This window comes from Panthera onca, chromosome A3, assembly GCF_046562875.1.
Source record: "Panthera onca isolate mPanOnc1 chromosome A3, mPanOnc1 haplotype 2, whole genome shotgun sequence".
In the NCBI taxonomy this organism is placed as follows: Eukaryota; Metazoa; Chordata; class Mammalia; order Carnivora; family Felidae; genus Panthera; species Panthera onca.
This window is the reverse complement of record NC_138341.1, coordinates 82,877,225-82,895,361: the sequence shown is the minus strand read 5'-3', so window position 1 is coordinate 82,895,361 and position 18,137 is coordinate 82,877,225. Positions and strand designations below refer to the sequence as shown.

Here is an 18,137-nt window from a genome sequence, read left to right as displayed (position 1 = left end):
CCCTCTGCGCAGGCGCACGTCGTTCGCTTCCGCTCGGGGCGGGGCTGGCGTGCGGGGGCGGTTCCCGGCAGCGGCTGCGGTGGCCGCGCCCCCCAGCCAGTGTTCGTATGGAGCCTGGGGGTCGCCGCGGCCTGGCCTCCGCCCGGGGGCCGGCCTCGGCTACCCGGAAGCCAAGGCAGGAGCCGGGTGCCGGGGCTGAGGCGCGGGCTCCTGGCGCCAGTGCCGTCAGAGCCCGCCGCTTCCTGCTCTGCCTTTACCTGGTGGGCTTCTTGGTGAGTTCCGGGGCTGAGGTCGAAGGGCTGCGTCCTGGACCTGGAACCCAATTAGGGGTGGTTTTTTTCTTGAAGCTCGAGCGGTGGTAAGGTTCAGCCAGGGCTGGGAACCTGCGATCCGCCTGGTGGTGCTTCCTTACTTTTCAAGCCTCCTCTTGCTCCTAAACCCCTTCGCTCTGCCAGGCCATATTGCTTTATTGCCCCTAAGCGCTTTCTGGAGGGCCCAGTTCGCAGCTCCTGTGCCCCTCTTGCCCTCTGAAAGGCCCCCAGCACCAGCCTCAAGTGTGATCCGTGATCCAGCCGGGCTCAAAGGTGACCCCAGGTGTTAGATGCTGTGGTAGGTACTGCGCATGCAGGGTGGACAGTAAGGGCTGGTGGGCAAGCTTGAGGAAGTCCAGCTGATCTGGTGTCTGTAAATGTGCTAGGAATACACAGGCCTTTATGTCAGTCCAGGTCGGGGAAGTCTCTGTTGATGACCCCACTTGGAGAAAATTAGGCACATTTACACTAGGATTCCTGGTAGACTTGAGTGTTTAAAAATGCAAACCACAGTCTTTTTGATTGCCGAGTAATACTCCATTGTGTGTGTACACACACACACACACACACACACACACACACCTTCTTTATCCATTCATCCTTTGATGGACATTTGGGCTCTTTCCATATTTGGCTATTGTCGATAGGGCTGCTATAAGCATAGGGGTGCATGTGTCCCTTCGAAACAGCACACCTGTATTACCAACCAAAAAAAATGCAAACCACAGTGAATTATACACATCTGCCCTTCAATAAAGATTGGACAACACAGATTTGGTTTTTTCATGATTTGTGCGTGTGTCCTGGTTAAATAAACGGCGGTTGTTATGATTTCCAATGTAGAATGGAAAGCTTAGAAAGATGAGTGTAGCATCGATGGAGGAAGTCATCCATACATCCATCCATGTATTATTGATAGAATTTCAGAAAAGCTGCTATGTGGTAGATGCTTTAAAGCTCCAATCATTGTAATACATAGTCCCTGCTGGGAAGAATTTAACTGTCTTACTAGTAAGCTTGTGTTGGTAGTTCATGGGTCATTATCTCCAGGAACCCGAGATCCAACTCTTTACTCCTCTCTTTCCAAGTCTAGACCTGGTGCATTTGATCTGGTTGTGAGCCAATCCATGTTAGGGGAGAATTGGGACAAAGGTCCGGTAGGATTTCCTCTTTGCTGAGTCTGTATCTTGATGACAAAAGGAACTAGTCAGGTTAAATGTCCCTGGGAGAAGACTGCCTCGGCCGTGAATAGTCCCCAGTGTCACTAGGTCTTGGCAAAGAGGAATTATCATTTTCTGCCCAGATGCAGGTTAAGACCACTGCTCCCCAGTATGATAGAGTCTGGATGCTGAGCCATGCTCAGCTAGGAGAGGAGCAGGAAGGCAGTTTCCCTGCCCCCTCCTCACTGCAAGGTGTTCATCAGCCTGTAAAGTTTTAATGTTGAATTAATAGTTAAGACAATGATGAAAGCATTTTCACCAAGTCACTGTAAACACAGAGCCATGAAGCACTCAGGAGGGCAGCACTTCACACAGAAACTCTGCCTACAGTTAACCTTGCCCACCCTACCCCGCCCCAGGCTTAGTGCCTCCAGTTCCAGAATGCCTCAGCTTGGCATTCCTTAATCTTAGTTCAGTTTCAGGGTGTAAATACCTCTTCCACTTTCCATTCTAGTCACCCAGAATTCAAAACTATTGAGTGTGAGTGGTTCTGGAGATTTCGAAAGGGAGTTGGCTGCCATCCACCCTCTGGTAGGAGCTGGGTACTGTAAGCTACTGCTTCCCTCTCTCATATGGTACTACCGTCTGGTTCTGCCAGAGGAAGATGATTTGGGCCCTCCCCTGGAAAGTCCGGATTGGAGTTCAGAGAAACCAGCATGAACTAAAATTCAAAATTGTTTGAGTTTTTTAAATAAATTCACAGATCATTCATCACAGTCAGCGTCCCAACACAGATTTGAATATTCAGAGCTTCTCATATGTTGTGTATGCCCTGTGCACACAGTGAGTCTCATTTAGCAAGACTGATGTAAAATTTTAATAATTTGTTCAAGAGAATCATCAGGTCTCTAATATGTTCAGGGGAGAATGTAAGATTTCCCAAAAGTTAAAAGAGAATAGGGATTTTTTTTTTAATGGAAAATGTAAGCGATTAAAATATGTGCAGCTTTGGGTATCCGTGAAGGATCTAATGGTTCTTTGTTACGTAACATCTAAGGAATATTATACATAACTTAGTTATTACTTTTAATATATTTAGAGATGTAAAGAGCCCTAAGACTTTCGAGAAAATGGTTTTGGATTAATAAGAGAGGAAGGGAACAAGATTAAAGAAGTCATTTGCCAAAGTGTTCTGTTTTTAGTTCTCATCTGGGCTTCCGGGTTTCAACTTGTTTAAGAAGGAAGACCAAGAAGGCCCTCTGGACCCTTTTCGGTTACCATTCTAAGATGGTGCTAAGATCTGTGATTTCAGTCCCTCTCCTCCAGATACACGGTGAGGTTCATATTTTATTTAATCAGCTGTAGTCAGGTCTCTTATTCTCTTATTAGCAATTTACTCATCACAAAATACTTTCAGGGTTCCTACCCTGAAAAAGATCCTGGACAGTGTATTCACCCGTTTTGACAGAGATGTAGCTGTTCCCATGAAAGGTGTAAGCGATCCCCACTCACCTGATTTCCTTATAAATGGTTACAGGCACGTGACCAGTTGCAACATTCAAAGCGCATGCAATGTGGGTGGTTTTGAAGAGCGTGTGGATTCACGGGAAGAGAGAGGTTGCCTTTTATAGTACAAGGGAAGACAGTTTTACAGCACAACTTCCCAAAAGAGCTAACACCAGCCTCCTTGGAAACATAATATTTTTCAGACTCACATGAGCCTATGTTTTCTTATTACCTTCCATAAATCTCAACCTACTTAGTTATTTCTCTTCCATCCTTTATTTAGAATAACGTTTTGAAAGTTAAATGACAAGGGGCACTGGGAAGTTTTTGGAAAATAAAATCTTGTTGGACAATTGAGTTTCCTTTTCTGACAGATCAGAAAATTCAGTAGGTAACTGATGTATTTTGTGTCTTTTAAATGATACGATACATCAGTAGGCTGATGACACAAAGCTGACAGAAAACCCCACAAGGCATTGACTCAGGCCCAAAAGAAATTTTAAGTAATCTTAATATCAAAATAATAAACCATAGTTCTTGTATAAATTTATGGGCTATTTAAGAACACTGGATAGTAACTATATGGCCACCTAAAGATGTCACCATGAAAAAGGGCCACTGAAAAGTGCATTTAGAGATTCATGTTTCTAAAATTAGGTGAAGGTATAGCCACCAGGAGAAGAGGCAGGCAAAAGATTCATTGTGGCTCAAAGAAAAAAATATTTTTCATGCATTTCTTTCTTTGTATTTAACCAGGATTATAACAAAAGGAATTCGGGTTGCATATAAAGAAAACTGTGTGTATGCCCAATGTACTTTCCTCCTTCTAAGCCAGTTGTAGAAAGTAACCAAGTAAAGTAGGAATGAGAACAAAACTTAAAGGAAAAATTAACAATCTATCTGTTCACTCAGAATACCTAGCAGGAAGGATCAGTACTTATCCCCAGTCCCAGAGAAGAGAAAAAATGTGTGAACTTCTATTGCATGTTAGACCTTTCTCATCCATTATGTCTTATAATGTACATCATATTTCTACCAGACAGGTATTAAATTATCCCCATTTTTTACAGATGACAGCACTGATGCTTGGTGACATTCAATAACTTTCCAAGCACACATGCTTAGGAAGTGTTGGAGCTGGAACTGAAAACTGTCTGACCCCAAATCCCATGCACTTTCATTGACCCAGCTGCGAAACATTGGCTTTCCCCGCTACTCCAGCTGTCTTTCTCCTTCCTGCTTTGCTGAGACTTTCTTTTCAGATACTACCTTGTGAGGCTGTAAACCATGATTAGTTGCCTTCCCTAATTCTGGGAGGAAATTCATATTATTAAGCAAGGGATGCTTTGCCAAGGAATATGCATTATCCCTACTTCCTTTCCCACTTCATTACACACAAACATTTTTTTTATTTAACTTCTGTCTCATAGCCTCCTTGAGTATTAAGGATCAATTACAGAGAAGCTGAGGTTGAATGATTCTAGGTTATGGGGATCAGGCATTTACACGTAGCAATTCTTATAACATTATCATTGTATTTTGATTCTTTGATAACTTTAACCTGATGAGTGTAGCATGCTACAGATACAATTATGATTTCTTGTTTGCTGAAAATTTTAGGTATTGTTTTTATTTCTTTTTTAATTTTTTTAACATTTATTCATTTTTGAGAGACAGAGCATGAGCAACAGAGGGGCAGAGAGAGAGGGAGACACAGAATCCAAAGCAGGCTCCAGGCTCTGAGCCGTCAGCACAGAGCCTGACGCGGGGCTCGAACCCGTGAACCGTGAGATCATGACCTGAGCCAAAGTCGGACACTCAACCGACTGTGCCACCCAGACACCCCTGTTTTTATTTTTTTTAATCAGTTTGTTATTAGGATTACCACTTCGAGAACACCTAAGCTGCAGCTTCAATCGGAGGTAATTAGTGTTTTATTGTTTAGGATTTGTTTGGTGTAAGCATGGTCGTGCCTTTATTGAGCCTTCATGTCAAGTCTCTTGGAGCAAGTCCAACAGTTGCTGGAATAGTAGGTGAGTAGTTAATATTGCACATTTTCAGAGTGCTGAATTTTCAATCCTCTAGACTAAGACCCTAAAAAATAAATCAGTTACCCAAAGGTAAATTGAAAAGGGGATAAAAGGGATTTTCAGAATACTGAAAAATGTTGCCCTGGAGCAAATGCAGTTCGTCTTTTCCTAGATTACCTGTGTTCAGAAAGGTTTTGAGGTTTAGCATTATCCCCTTCCCCTTACCACGAGTGACATTACAGGTACTTCCTGAGCCTCTCCAAGGAGCTGGCTGTGTATGTTAAAGGGTAGGTATAGACTCCTGCCTGCAGGAACCTGTAACCTAATGCGAGAAACCAGGGAAACACAACCTACAGAAATCAAGCCATGTGGCAAAGGGATTTGGGGTGAGCCCTGACAGATTGGTTGTAAGCTTCCTGCACCACCACCGGCATATCTTAGGGGGTTGTTAGGGTCCCTCTACCTGTGCAGCATAAAAACTGCACATCTGCAAGTTACTGACTCACCCAAGAGACAGGAAATAGGGCTTGGGATTGTGCTAATGTACAAGAAACTGTTAAGACTGAGAGCCCTTGGTAATTCACAGGCTAGATAAGCAAATGTTTGGGGACAGCTGTGTACAAAATGTTTGGTAAGTCCTCCATGCCCTGATTTGTACTTCCTTGGAAGGTGGAATCATACTGGACCACACAGCAGCACGAAGGTATTTATGCAGAGCAGAAGGGACGTGTTATTTGACATAATGGGGGTAAAAGCGCTCTGTAAAACATTGTCAGTTCTTTATAAAACTGGAATGTTGGAGGCATATGAGATAATACAGCAGATTAAGACTCAGTAGAATTCTTGCTGATTTCAGATTTCTACTCCCCCCAAGTACTCTCTGTTCAGTCTTCTCAGCTGGGGGTGCACATCCTCACAAAGTGGGAGAAGGCCGCTCTGTCAGAGTCCCTGCGGGTGGCCCTTACCTTTAGTCTCTCTTTTGCTTCCTTCAGTTTTATTTTGAAGGTCTTTTATTAAAAATTGTATTGCTTTACTCTTCCAACTGAAAAAAAAAGGGTAATTTCCTTTTAAAAATGGTCCTCCCCCCACCCCCAGTGTTTCTCTGTTAATTTCTTTGTAATTGTTACCATATTAATCCATTTTTTGTGATGGGTCCATCTGATTTTATTGATTTACGGATGTCTTTTGTAGGCTCCTCCTATGGCATTTTGCAGCTCTTTTCTAGCACATTGGTGGTAAGTTATCTCCTATCTGGCAACATATCTGGGTCACATTTTGGGGGTATTTCAGGGCACCTACCTGGGTGGCTCAGTCGGTAAGCGTCTGACTTCAACTCAGGTCATGATCTCACCATTCGTGAGTTCGGGCTCTGTGCTGACGCTTGGAGCCTGGAGCCTGCTTCGGATTCTGTGTCTCCTCGCTCTCTGCCCCTCCCCACTCATGATCTCTCTCTTTCTCTCTCAAAAATAAATAAACTTTTAAAAATAATTAAAAACATTTTGGGGGCATTTCCATAGTCGTGGTGGACCTGCTGTGTTCCTTGCTTTCCTCAGGGCTGCTGGAGTGATGTGGTTGGAAGACGGTCTTCCTTGCTGGTGTGCATTCTGTTCAGTGCCCTGGGTTATCTGATTCTTGGAGCATCCACCAATGTGTTCCTGTTTGTCCTTGCTAGAGTCCCTGTGGGTGAGTCCTTGCCTTTGTGTGTGTGTGCACTCAAAATAAGTCAGTTACATGTATCTGTAGAAAGAGACTTCCCTTCTTGATTAGAGCTTATGTAAAAAAGGGAATAATGACAACAGCATGAGTGCAACACCAGCCGCTGCTGGTGGCGGAGCACTTCGTATCAGCCAGGCTCTGCTAACTCGTGCCGAGCTCCAAAGCTTGCACATGACCGTCTGAAGCCCTTGCCGTCTGTCGGTGTGAATCATCACGCGGCTGCACAGACCTGTCTCCTTCCCATCGATCTGATCTCTGTGTGTTCAATCAGTAAGAATTTGTTCAACGTCTTTGGCCAGCACTGTGGTTACTGTTCTTTCTCTTGGCGAGCTGATGGTTTTAAAATTGGGCTTCCTGACTTCAAGTGGAGATTTATGGCTATGGCTTTCCCACAGCCTTCTGTGAATCTGGCTGCTGCTTGAGGGAGAGACTAGGATGACAATGTAGTGGCTCATGGGTTGGTTTCTGTTTCCAAACTGACGTTGAATGTTTCTGGCATTTTCGAAATAGCTTTTATTTTGTCCATTCATTGAAACATTTTGTCCTTTCTTTGAGACACCACTTGTGAATGCCGTCATAGTGTGGTGCGTAGGCAGTTCCTGTGGAAGCTTTTTATTCTCTCTTTGCCTTTCTCAGTTGTGAGAGCCCTGGAGTTTCAGTGTTTCTTTCTCCCCTTACTCAATAGAGCACTGACACACTGCTGCCCTGTGGACGAGTTTGCAGCACTGGACCTCTGCCCGTATTCAGTGAAGCTGCTTGTTTTTAACTAACACCCCAAAGGAACAGAGCATAAAATAAGTCCTTTTGACATGCAGTTAATGATCACCTTATTTGGGATTTTCACCCCATTTCCATCACATACATTCTTACTCTTCAAGTCTTTTGAGTTTACCCTCCAGGATTCATGCTGCACCTTTCTATTGACCCAAAAAAAAAAAAAATGTTTATGAAGGTCTTTGCTTTGGATGTGAACAGTCATTAAAATGTTTTTATTTAATATGACGTGAGCCTGGTTTGAGTAATGATAGTTCTGTTAGGTGAACGTCATACTCTTTGCCAACAGGAGAGCTATACATAAAAGTTCTTTCTTGCTATGGGAACCTCTACAGTGCTTGGTGGCCCGGGGATGTGAGGGAGCCCTGGGAAGCCTTGCCGGGGTTGTGCCACGCAATGTCCTGTGTAGATTCAGGTCCTTGTATCCTGAAGGTGAACCTGAGGGAGGTTGAAGTACCAGAAGCAGACCTTTGGTTTTCCCCTCCTCCGTCTGTCCCCTAGCCCAGCCTCTGAAATGTACCAGAAAGCTAGTCTGGGTTGCTCACCGCATACTCTCACCACATTCCTCCTTCCTTAGGTGTGTGAGGTGAACCCGACATCGGTATCATTTCAAAATAAACACAGTACTATAATCACAGGAACATAATCTATCAAGCCTCTTAGGAATCATCTTCCGGCCCTGTCCTTTCTCACATTCAAGGAAATAGGTCTAGAGAGAGTCTCTACCTAATTACCAAAGGGATTTATAAGTTTGCTTCCCAGAGAGGCTGGTTATCAGGCAAACACCCTCTCTGATGTTTAGACACAGCTGGGTATAGAACTCACCATCAGTGTGCTGGCAGAGTGATGTGCGGAGTTAAACTTCTTTCAAGAAGATCGTTGGAAACTGTTGTGTTACGTCACAGTTGGGAGAAAATTCAGGCAGACCCTGCAGGAGCATTGATCGAGTGCCTGCTATGCATCAATCGACATTGTGGGCAAGCTGTGTTACCAGAATGCACAGTCTGTTCAGCATATGGAAGTATGGACGCAGACAAGTCAAATACATCAGCAGAAGTAGGAGGAATATGAAGTTGTAACATATAATTGAATCTCTTATTAAGCCATGTCACAGCTTTCAGTTTGTTTAGTCAACCAATTCATAACCCTCTCGCTAATAGAAAATCAGTTGGTATTGTTTAGATGACCGTGTCATCATATTTTTATATTTTTGCTCCCTATCCTTCTTGCCTGTTCTGTTTCTCTCTGTAGCAATTATCACCTTTATACACATACACATACACACACACACACACACACACACACACACACAGGCTCTGTGAAGATAGATACATTTGTGTCAAGGGTCAAAGTTAATGCTGGACGTATAGTAGGTATGCAGTGAATGTTTATTCACAGAATGAATGAATAAAGAATGATACATCTCTGTAGAGAAGCCACCATGAATTGCACTTGGCTAACAGAGAGGACTGGAGATACTGGGATGTCAGGGTGGGAGGTGGGGAAGCTGAGGATCCAGGGCTTCACCACCAGGGATAAGTTGACCAACTAGGACTGTGGGGCTCGACCGGGAGTCCAGTCACGGAGGCATCAAACTGCAGAGCTTAGACATTCGAAGAGAGTGGAGACTAGAACTCTTGTCAGTGATAGAGATGAAACGCAAGATACTTTTGGTCTGAAAAATGTCACAGAGCATGTTTCTTGTCCCCTTACAGGTATTTTTAAACACACACTCTCCATTTCAAGAGCTCTGCTCTCTGATCTGGTTGCAGAGAAGGAACGACCCCTAGTAATTGGACAGTTCAATGCAGCCTCTGGTGTGGGCTTCATCTTGGGCCCCATGGTTGGTGGATATCTTACTGAGTTAGATGGTGGATTTTATCTAACAGCCTTCATCTGTTTTTCTGTCTTCATTCTCAATGCTGGTAAGTTGACATTTCATCATAAGAAGACTGTTTAGTTTATGCATTCACACTGATTTACTTTTATCTCCGTACAATTTGTTGTTCTTAAAATAGGCGGATTTTTGTTGTTCCACTCTAGTTAACATACAGTGTTCTATTAGTGTCAGGCGTACAATACAGTGATTCAGCCATTCTGTACATGACTCCGTGTTCATCCTGTTAAGCATATTCTTAACCCCCTTCACCCCTCACCTTAGAATAAGTAGACTTATAATTTGAAGTTGGACCACTTCAGCCCCTGCTACAGACCCCCCCCCCATGTCTTTCCATCATGCTAAAAGCACATATGTGTCTCATACAGCCAGCGTAGTGGTGAGCTGGCCCTGCCCCTCACTCCGCCTCCCTCCATATGCATCAGCCACACTGGCTTCCTGGTCGACCTCACACACACCAGGCTCATTCCCACAGGAGGGCACTGCAATTTGCTCTTTCCTCCGCCTACAGCATTCTTCCCAAATATCTTTACTGGGTCTTTCTTCTTATCATTCAGGTGTCAAATATTTTCTTCCTTGGAAAGGCCTCCCCTGATGATCCTGTTTAAAATAACTCCCATTTTCTTGACAGCACTTCTGAAATTATATTAGAAATTTGTTTTCTTGCATCTATTCTTTCTGTGCCTCTCCTCCCCACCTCCCCACACATACCATTAGAAAGTAAACACCGCAGGCATAGGGGTTTGCTCATTGTTGTCACTCCTGCCCAGAACATGCCAGGCATAAAACTGAATTCAATAATATTTGATGAATCAAAGAATACTGACTGGACTGTGAGCCCCTGAATACAGGGTCAGTTACCTAAAGCAAAGAAGATGAACCTCTTTGCCCAGAGACTGGAACGTGGATGAGCCTTAGATGAACAACTTTAAATTTTTTTTTTTTTTAAACATTTATTTTATTTTTGAGACAGAGAGAAACAGAGCATGAATGGGGGAGGGTCAGAGAGAGGGAGACACAGAATCTGAAACAGGCTCCAGGCTCTGGGCTGTCAGCACAGAGCCCGACGCGGGGCTTGAACTCACGGACCGTGAGATCATGACCTGAGCCGAAGTCGGACGCTTACCTGACTGAGCCACCCAGGCGCCCCAGATGAACAACTTTATAAGCAAGAAGAGTGATTCACGTTATTCAGTTTTTCTTAAGTGTAACGATAACCTACTGCACCATTTTCAGTCTTTGTATTCAAGGCTCCACATTGAGTGATGAATTCCATGTTGAGCTAGGATTTCACACTCAGGAAGCAGAGTTCGTGGGTTCAGTGTCAGTCCTCACACGAATACTTTATGATTTCCTGCCAGAAGTTTAACCTGCAACCTCAACCAGGAGGCGAGGTCTGATGGATTAGTGTAAATCTAGATAATACTTTAAGCACCTGACCAGTTGGTGTGGCCAGGTACCTTCCCACACGAAGGAATGTGATGAATGCGATAGCACTCGAAGTCAGAAGTCAGTGTGTAAACGAAGAACATGATTATGGAGTTCTGTTTTGGATTCTCCAGCGGTGCTGCTGTTTAATATTTTGCCCTCACCTAAGCCTGTGAATGGGTCTGAGTCAGTCAGGGATACATTCACCTGCAAGCGTTCTCAACCACAATGGCTAAAAAAAGTAATAGGGGTTTATCTTACACTCTTAAGAAATGTGGAGGTTGCTGGACCAAGCTGATGCAGGAAATAGCAGAGGAGAGCAAGGGGGGGTGAGGGGCTGGAGAGCAGACAGTGTCTCACACGGGGCTTTGGCCTAACAGTGCATTGAACTCAGTGCACGGTGTTTGTTTTTGTTTTTGTTTTTCTTCCCCTCAACAACTTCAACTGTTTTCCTCAACCCTCTTTACCCCTTCAGTTTCTCGTATCCTCTGTCTGATCTGCCCCGTTGCCTGAGAAAGGCCTTTTATGTCTTTTTTCCATGATTTCTGTTTTCAGACAGAAGTCTAACAGACTTAGATTCAGATTCCTGCTTTGCCACTTTTTAGCGTGGGCCTTGGGTGGGTTGCCTCAGTTCCTCATCCGTAAAACAGGGTGACAACACTCCTGTGCTTGTTAGGACGAACACCATAGGCCTTGCACACAAGCAGCTCACCCCTCTGAGTCGAGTATGGGAAGCCCTCAGTAAATGTTAGTTGCTGTCATGATTATCATCTTATTATTATTTTAATTATACTCTTCCTCTCAGTCTTCCAGGGACAAGCCTTTCTCATTTTTATCAAGATTCTATGAAATGTCTAAGGGCCCTTTTAAAGATCAGAAGAGGTGGAAAGTCCAGGCCTGCATTCTTGTGTGGTTAGTTTCCTGTCATAAATTAGTCCCTGGGTAATAGTCCACCTGTACTATATTTGGAGAAACCACACACACAGATGTAGCTGCTGAAAACAGCATGAAGTGGCCTGAATGGTCACTGGTCCAAGTTGAATTTAAGTGTGGAAGGACTGAGAACCCAACAGCATGAGTTTGGAAAAGATATCCTAGAATGGCAAGCTGGGATTCAGTTTTAAGACATTTGGGGGCATGGATTGGCCATGCCAATAGGTCATTCTACTTGGATGGCATGGGATAAATAAAACAATCATGGCAGGAATGTGCCAGTCACAAGGGTGGAGGTGGGATTATCTGAATAGGAATGGAGCTGCTGTGTCAGGTCATGCATCACGGTCTGTGAGAATGGCACCCCCAGAGATTTTGAGGTGTGACTCACGAAAGCACATGATGGCCTTGACTAGGGGCAGATCCAAGCAGGTGCTTTCTGATGGGTCCTGGGTGTCAAGCTGTCCCTCCCCGGCTGTCTCTGTTCACAGCATCCTGTGCTTCCCCTAACTTAGCACTTACCCTGTAATCCAGTTGCTTTGCTTGTCCAAACCCCCTTTTAGACTTAAATTCCTTGAGGGCAGGGATTATATAGGCCTGGTCTTGTTGGTTAATATATTCCTACTATTCAGCACAGAATTTAGCATTTAGGAAGCATAAATATTCAGTTTTCGAACGGATGAAATATGGGTGGTGAATGAATGGGTGGATGGATGGGTAGGTAGATAGTGGATAGGTGGAGAATTAGAAGGTAATGATGGGAAGAATTTAAACATACAGCATGAGAACTTAGATATTGCATGATATAGGAAACCAGCTCTTGAGATGGGAGAAAAGTGAACATTTTGTAGGTGTAGGTTTTGGTTTTTTTAGGTGAATCGCAGAATTCTGCGATCAAAATGGGGTAGAAGGAGCTGTGGGAATAGTTAAAAACTGGATTCAAAAATACAGATGGGTAAACATACTAATACAGAAATACAGAGTAGCAATCCCTTACAATTGCTCACCCCCATGGGGGCGCTGTGGGATTCAGGGCGTGCAGCCTGCTGTGACCGATCCTATGCCGTCTTAACAGGGCTGGTTTGGCTGTTTCCATGGCGGGATGCCGAGCTCACCAGTACAGAGAAAGGCCTGCCAGTGGGTAAGAACCCCGCACTTTGGGGGAAGACAGACTGCGAAGTGCAGGAAGCGGCCGCCCCCTGCCAGAGCAGGGCCAGTGGGAAGCCTGCCAGGCCGCCCTGGGTGGAGGTCACTTCCACCCTGCGGGACATGAAGAGCCTGATATTTTCCGAAATGTGGGACATCTTTATGGTGCGCTTGCTGATGGCCGTGGCGGCCATGCTCTACTACAGTAACTTCATGGTGGGCCTGCAGGAGCGCTTCGGGGTGCGGCCGCGGGCGGCCGGCTACCTCATCAGCTACAGCAGCGCCCTGGGCGCCCTGGCCGGCCTGGCGCTGGGGCCCATCCTGCGGCTGTACCGGCACGACGGCCACGCGGTCCTGCTGCACTCGAGCGCGCTCACCTGCGTGCTGCTGCTGCTGCATGCCGCCACCCACACGGTGGCCGTGGCCGTGCTCTGCGCCTCGCTGCTGGCCGTCTCCACCGCCGTGGGCAGGACCTGCATCACCGACCTGCAGCTGGCCGCGGGAGGGGCGCAGGCCAGCGGCACCGTCATCGGTGTGGGGCAGTCGGTCACGGCCGTGGGCCGGATCGTCGCCCCCCTCCTTTCGGGGGTCGCGCAGGAGGTCAGCCCATGCGGGCCCCCCAGCCTGGGGGCTGTCCTGGCCCTCGTGGCGATTTTCATAATGTCAGTGAATAGACCCCGCTATGGGCGTGGGGGCAGAGACAAATTAAAAAGCGAGTAGGATGGAAGTGGACGGGCAAGAAACCAACTCCGAGGCTGTGAAGGAGGGATGGTTCCCCAGCGGGTGTGCCGCGTCGGTAGACGTCCAGGTCCATCCTGCTGGATGATCAGAAGTCATCTTTGTCAAAGGGGAAGGTATTAAAAGTTCTGTAAAAGTCTCCTCTTCGCACCCAACCAGTGGGGTTAAAATTTTCCAGGGAAAGCACTACCAGCTTTGGGAGAGGGGGATGGTGGTAGGTTAACAGAAGGTGATATGCTCCCCTGCTAAGTAAAACTTAGGGTATCCCGTTAATAAAGCGATCCACTGGGACACAGGTGTCATCTCAAAATGCGTAAACTAAGAGGGGGCCTTTCTGCTATGAGAATCCTAGAGATGGAAGAAGCTGCTTTACTGAAACTCGCCTGTCACTCTCTTAAGTCATAACAAGGTTATGAGTTCTAGTTCCCCCTGGGAAACCGGGAAAATCAGATAGCTGGCCCCAGAGACTGATTCGGGGGGCCTCAGGAAGGCCCAGAAACCTGTATTTTATCAGCACCACTTGCACTTTCTCATGGAGGCAGAAAAAGGATCATTCAGAGACCATACTGGTTTTGAGTCAAGTCAAAAGCCAGAAACTTGGTTGTGTTTATGAATAGCTAACCCAGTTCGAACTATTAAAATTAAATGATCACAGTGTGTGACATTTCCCCGAGCTCTTGGCAGTAATACTCCATAATAGGAGAAACAGGTTCCTGGGCCCCGTCCCCTGTGTCCACTGCCTCTGAAGCCCCACGCTCTGCAGAGAGCTGGTGGTTGTTCGTCTGGCCAGTTCTCCCTGGATTATCGGGCATGAACTGCTCCCAGAAGCCAGTGGTCCAGCAGGTGCATCAGTTGGATGGTGGTAGAGCCCAGTGGAGAAGCCAAAGCACAGGAATGCCTTTAAGATGACATCTCATGCAGTGTAAGAGTCAGGTGTCCTGCCTCATCAGAGGGATCTTAGTTCTACAGCATCTTATGTTAAAAGTCATTTCCTTTATCTCTTTTTACTATCACGACTGGGAACGAAAGAGCTGTGCTGATCTACAGGGAAATGTTTTGGTGTGCCTTTTCCTAGGCCCAAACTGCCATTCCAAAAGTAGGGCCCCAGGGTCCAGCCAAGAGGCCCAGAGTGAAGGTTGGCACAAACTCCCAAGAGCATCTGCGAGGCTCTTGCTATTTGGATGATGTCAGCCATTAATAAAAATTACTTTGGAGCCCCTTCTATTTTCCTCACCCAACCTACTACAGTTCATATTCCCTTCATTCTTTTTAAGTGGTCCACTAGGAACTTATTCCTGTTCTCAGCCTAACACATGTATAATTGTAAATGATACTTTAGTACACTAATCAGTTGTAACGTTAATACTAGTATGTAAAGCAGAAAAAAAAATGTTTCTCTATTTTTAGAAGTTGTATGTGGGGTAAACTCATACCTTTATGAGAAAGAATTAATTGGATGTTTGAAGGTTGTCCTTTCTCCTATCTGGCTGCAAAGAAAATATTAACTTTTTATTAAGTGTTATAATTGTGAACTTTTATACAAGCGCTAAGTGCTTTTGGTGAAACCAAAATATGATATACAATGGTGTTGGCCCTTAAGGAGCACACCAAATCATCATAGAGGTTAGACTCAAAAGACAAGAAGTAATCATGGGTTTATGCAATGAAGTAGAATTTCTCCGAAGATTATCCTTTCTGTGCACTCAGAAATAGACAAGTTTCTTTGGCACTCTTTAATATAGTCATTATTAAATGTTTCAAATCATAGGACTTTAATTTTGAAGTTAAATAAAGCCTACAAATTTATTAAGGCTTTACAATTAACCAGATCTCTGGAAATCCCGAAAACCAGGGTCGATCTTAGTATAGAAGAGTAGAGAAACATTTTCGTTATTCTCCACACTTATGTTTTTTTAGAGAAATATTATACAGGCATACTTTGTCTTATTGCACCTCATTTTATTGTGCATCACAGATACTGTGTTTTTTACAAACCGAAGGCTTGTGGCAACCCTGCATCAAGCAAGTCTGTTTGCGCCATTTTTTCCAATAGCATTTGCTCGCTTTGTGTCTCTGTGTCACGTTTTGGTCATTCTCACAGTATTTCCAGTTTTTTCACTGTATTTGGTCTGGTGATATGTGATCAGTGATCTTAGGTTTTCCTCGCATAACTGTTTTGGGGTGCCATGAACCACACCCATATAAGATGGTGAATTTAATCAATACTTGTTATGTGTTCCAACTGCTTTACCAATTGGCTGGTCGCCTGTCTCTCGCCCTCTCCTCGGGCCTCCCTATTTCTTGAGACCCAACAGTACTGAAATCGGTCCAGTTAACAACCCTACCGTGGCCTATAAGTGTTCAAGGCAAAGGAAGAATCAATCGATGTGGCAAACTTCCTTGCTGTCTTACGTTAAGAAATTGCCACAGCCACCCCAGCCTTCAGCAACCACCACCCTGATCAACATTGAGAAAAGATCCTCCAACCAGCAAAAACATTACCACTCACAGAAAGCTCAGAGGGTGGTTGGCATTTTTTAGCAATAAAGTATTCTTCACTAAGGTATGGACATTGTTTTTTTAGACATAATGCTACTGTAAAGTTAATAGACTACACTATAGTATAAACATAAGTTTTATACATAAGAAACCAAAAAATGCATTTTACTCGCTTTATTGCAATATCCACTGTATTGCGTTGGTCTGGACCAAACCCACAGTACCACTGATATATGCCTGGAGTTCCTCTTACACGGTCCAATGTATTGCTCTTCAAAAGTATGTTCCAGGAACCAGCAACGTCCACATCCCCTGGAGTTTGTTAGACGTGTAAACTTGTGCCCCACCACAGAGCTGCTGGGAACCACTCTCACAAGATACCCAGCTGCTTTGTATGTACAGTAAATTTTTAAAACCACTGGTCTAATGGACAGTATTTGTATGACTTAATGGAATATGATCTCAGGGAAATTAAATCTGCTCAATTAAAGTTTGTGTTAAAGTTTGCGTTGTTTTGTTTTTAAGCTCTTGAGTAACTTGTGTAAAATTTCCGAAGTATGTAGGTTGAGCCACATGAAATTGCCATTTTTCTAAGTCAAAAATAACCGCAGTTTCACATGATTCAACTTAGTATTATATGGAATCTTATTTTAGGGGCATTGAACTTGCCTGAGAAGTTTATAAAGGAAATGGCACCCTTTCACCATTATGCCAGCCACAACTTATAAGTTCTGTGACTCAGCCTCAGGGTTTTGGGTTCTGAATACTTGGCCTTCTCCACAGAAGGAAGGTATACCTCACCCTCCAGTCCAAAGAGGTGAGCAAAATTCACAAAGGGAGCAGGGCATTCCTGACCAGGGCAGTGACCCGTGCAAGGCTCCGAAACCCAGGCTGTGTGGGTCAAGAGTGATGTCTCCAGCACACAGAAGGGGCTAGAATCAGTGCTGCATATTAGAGTCACCTGATGCCCAGAGCTTGCCCTGGACCTTGAGAACCAGACTCCAAAGTGCCCCAGAGTTGAGAGTGTCTGGCTTAGATCATGGAGGGTCTTGTGTACCATGCTCAGAAGTGAGCTTCATTCTCACAGATGGGGGTGGGGGGTGGGGGGGGAGCCACTGAAGAATTCATGTTGGAGAATGCTCCCAGGCTTTATGTTAAAGGTCCCTCTAGGGCGGGAATCCAAGAGGAACATAAGGGAGAAGTGGTCATGCGCACTGAGGGAGGCAGGTAGGGCACAAAATTTTCTGAAAGGCCTGGAGAGTATCAGCTTGTGACCTCCAGGGAGATTCTGGAAGGGGCCGTGGGCAACACCCACGTGTCTGGTCCAGGTGGAGGTCAGGCAATGTTAGAAAGTCTGGTAACGAGTGTTGAGCACATTCTGCCCCTTCCTATGTTAGCTGGCAGAGAACACGTGTGGGCATTTATGGAAGTTTGTTCTCTGCATGTTCAGAACATTAAGAAGGCGTCTTTTCCTGAGGACATTTCTATAAGAAATTTAGACATCTGTGGGGGAGGGGGAATGTCAATCCACTTAGGAGAAATTTCAGGCATTTGGGCGCCTGCTACAAGAGAATGGCTTTTTATTTGGAGTGTGAGTATAGCCAGCATGGTAATTCTCCATGTCCTATTCCTCCTGGAAACTTAAGCCTTTAAGAAGTCTCTGAAATAGGGGCACCTGGGTGGCTCAGTCGGTTGGGCATCCAACTTCAGCCCAGGTCATGATCTCCTGGTCCTTGGGTTCAAGCCCCACATAGGGCTCTGTGCTGACCGCTCAGGGCCTGAAGCCTGCTCAGGATTCTATGTCTCCCTCTCTCTCTATTCCCCTCCCCTGTTCATGCTCTGTCTTGCTCTGTCTCTCAAAAATAAGTGTTAGAAAAAGATTTTTTTTTAAAGAAGTCTCTGAAATAAGAGATTCCACAATAGAGATACCACAGATCTAGCCAGGATGATGTATAACGTGACTTCTCTCAGAACAGGGTGATGAACTGAAAAAATAATT

At 45.0% G+C, this 18,137-nt stretch overlaps 1 protein-coding gene across 3 annotated transcripts; it reads left to right on the top strand.

The window, feature by feature from the left end:
• Positions 1-27: 27 nt before the first annotated feature.
• Positions 28-16,643, top strand: SLC67A2 (solute carrier family 67 member 2). Of its 3 annotated transcripts, XM_060609782.3 has the most exons (7): positions 159-272; positions 2,674-2,804; positions 4,923-5,010; positions 6,199-6,242; positions 6,561-6,690; positions 9,213-9,422; positions 12,831-16,643. In XM_060609782.3, the coding sequence occupies exons 3-7, from the start codon at positions 4,941-4,943 to the stop codon at positions 13,619-13,621; spliced, it is 1,245 nt and encodes a 414-aa protein (XP_060465765.1). In that variant the 5' UTR covers positions 159-272; positions 2,674-2,804; positions 4,923-4,940; the 3' UTR covers positions 13,622-16,643. The 3 variants fall into 3 exon arrangements, with proteins under 3 accessions (XP_060465745.1, XP_060465754.1, XP_060465765.1); XM_060609762.3 differs by lacking the exon at positions 2,674-2,804 and having other exon boundaries at positions 28-272; XM_060609771.3 differs by lacking the exons at positions 2,674-2,804; positions 6,199-6,242; positions 6,561-6,690 and having other exon boundaries at positions 28-272.
• Positions 16,644-18,137: the final 1,494 nt, after the last annotated feature.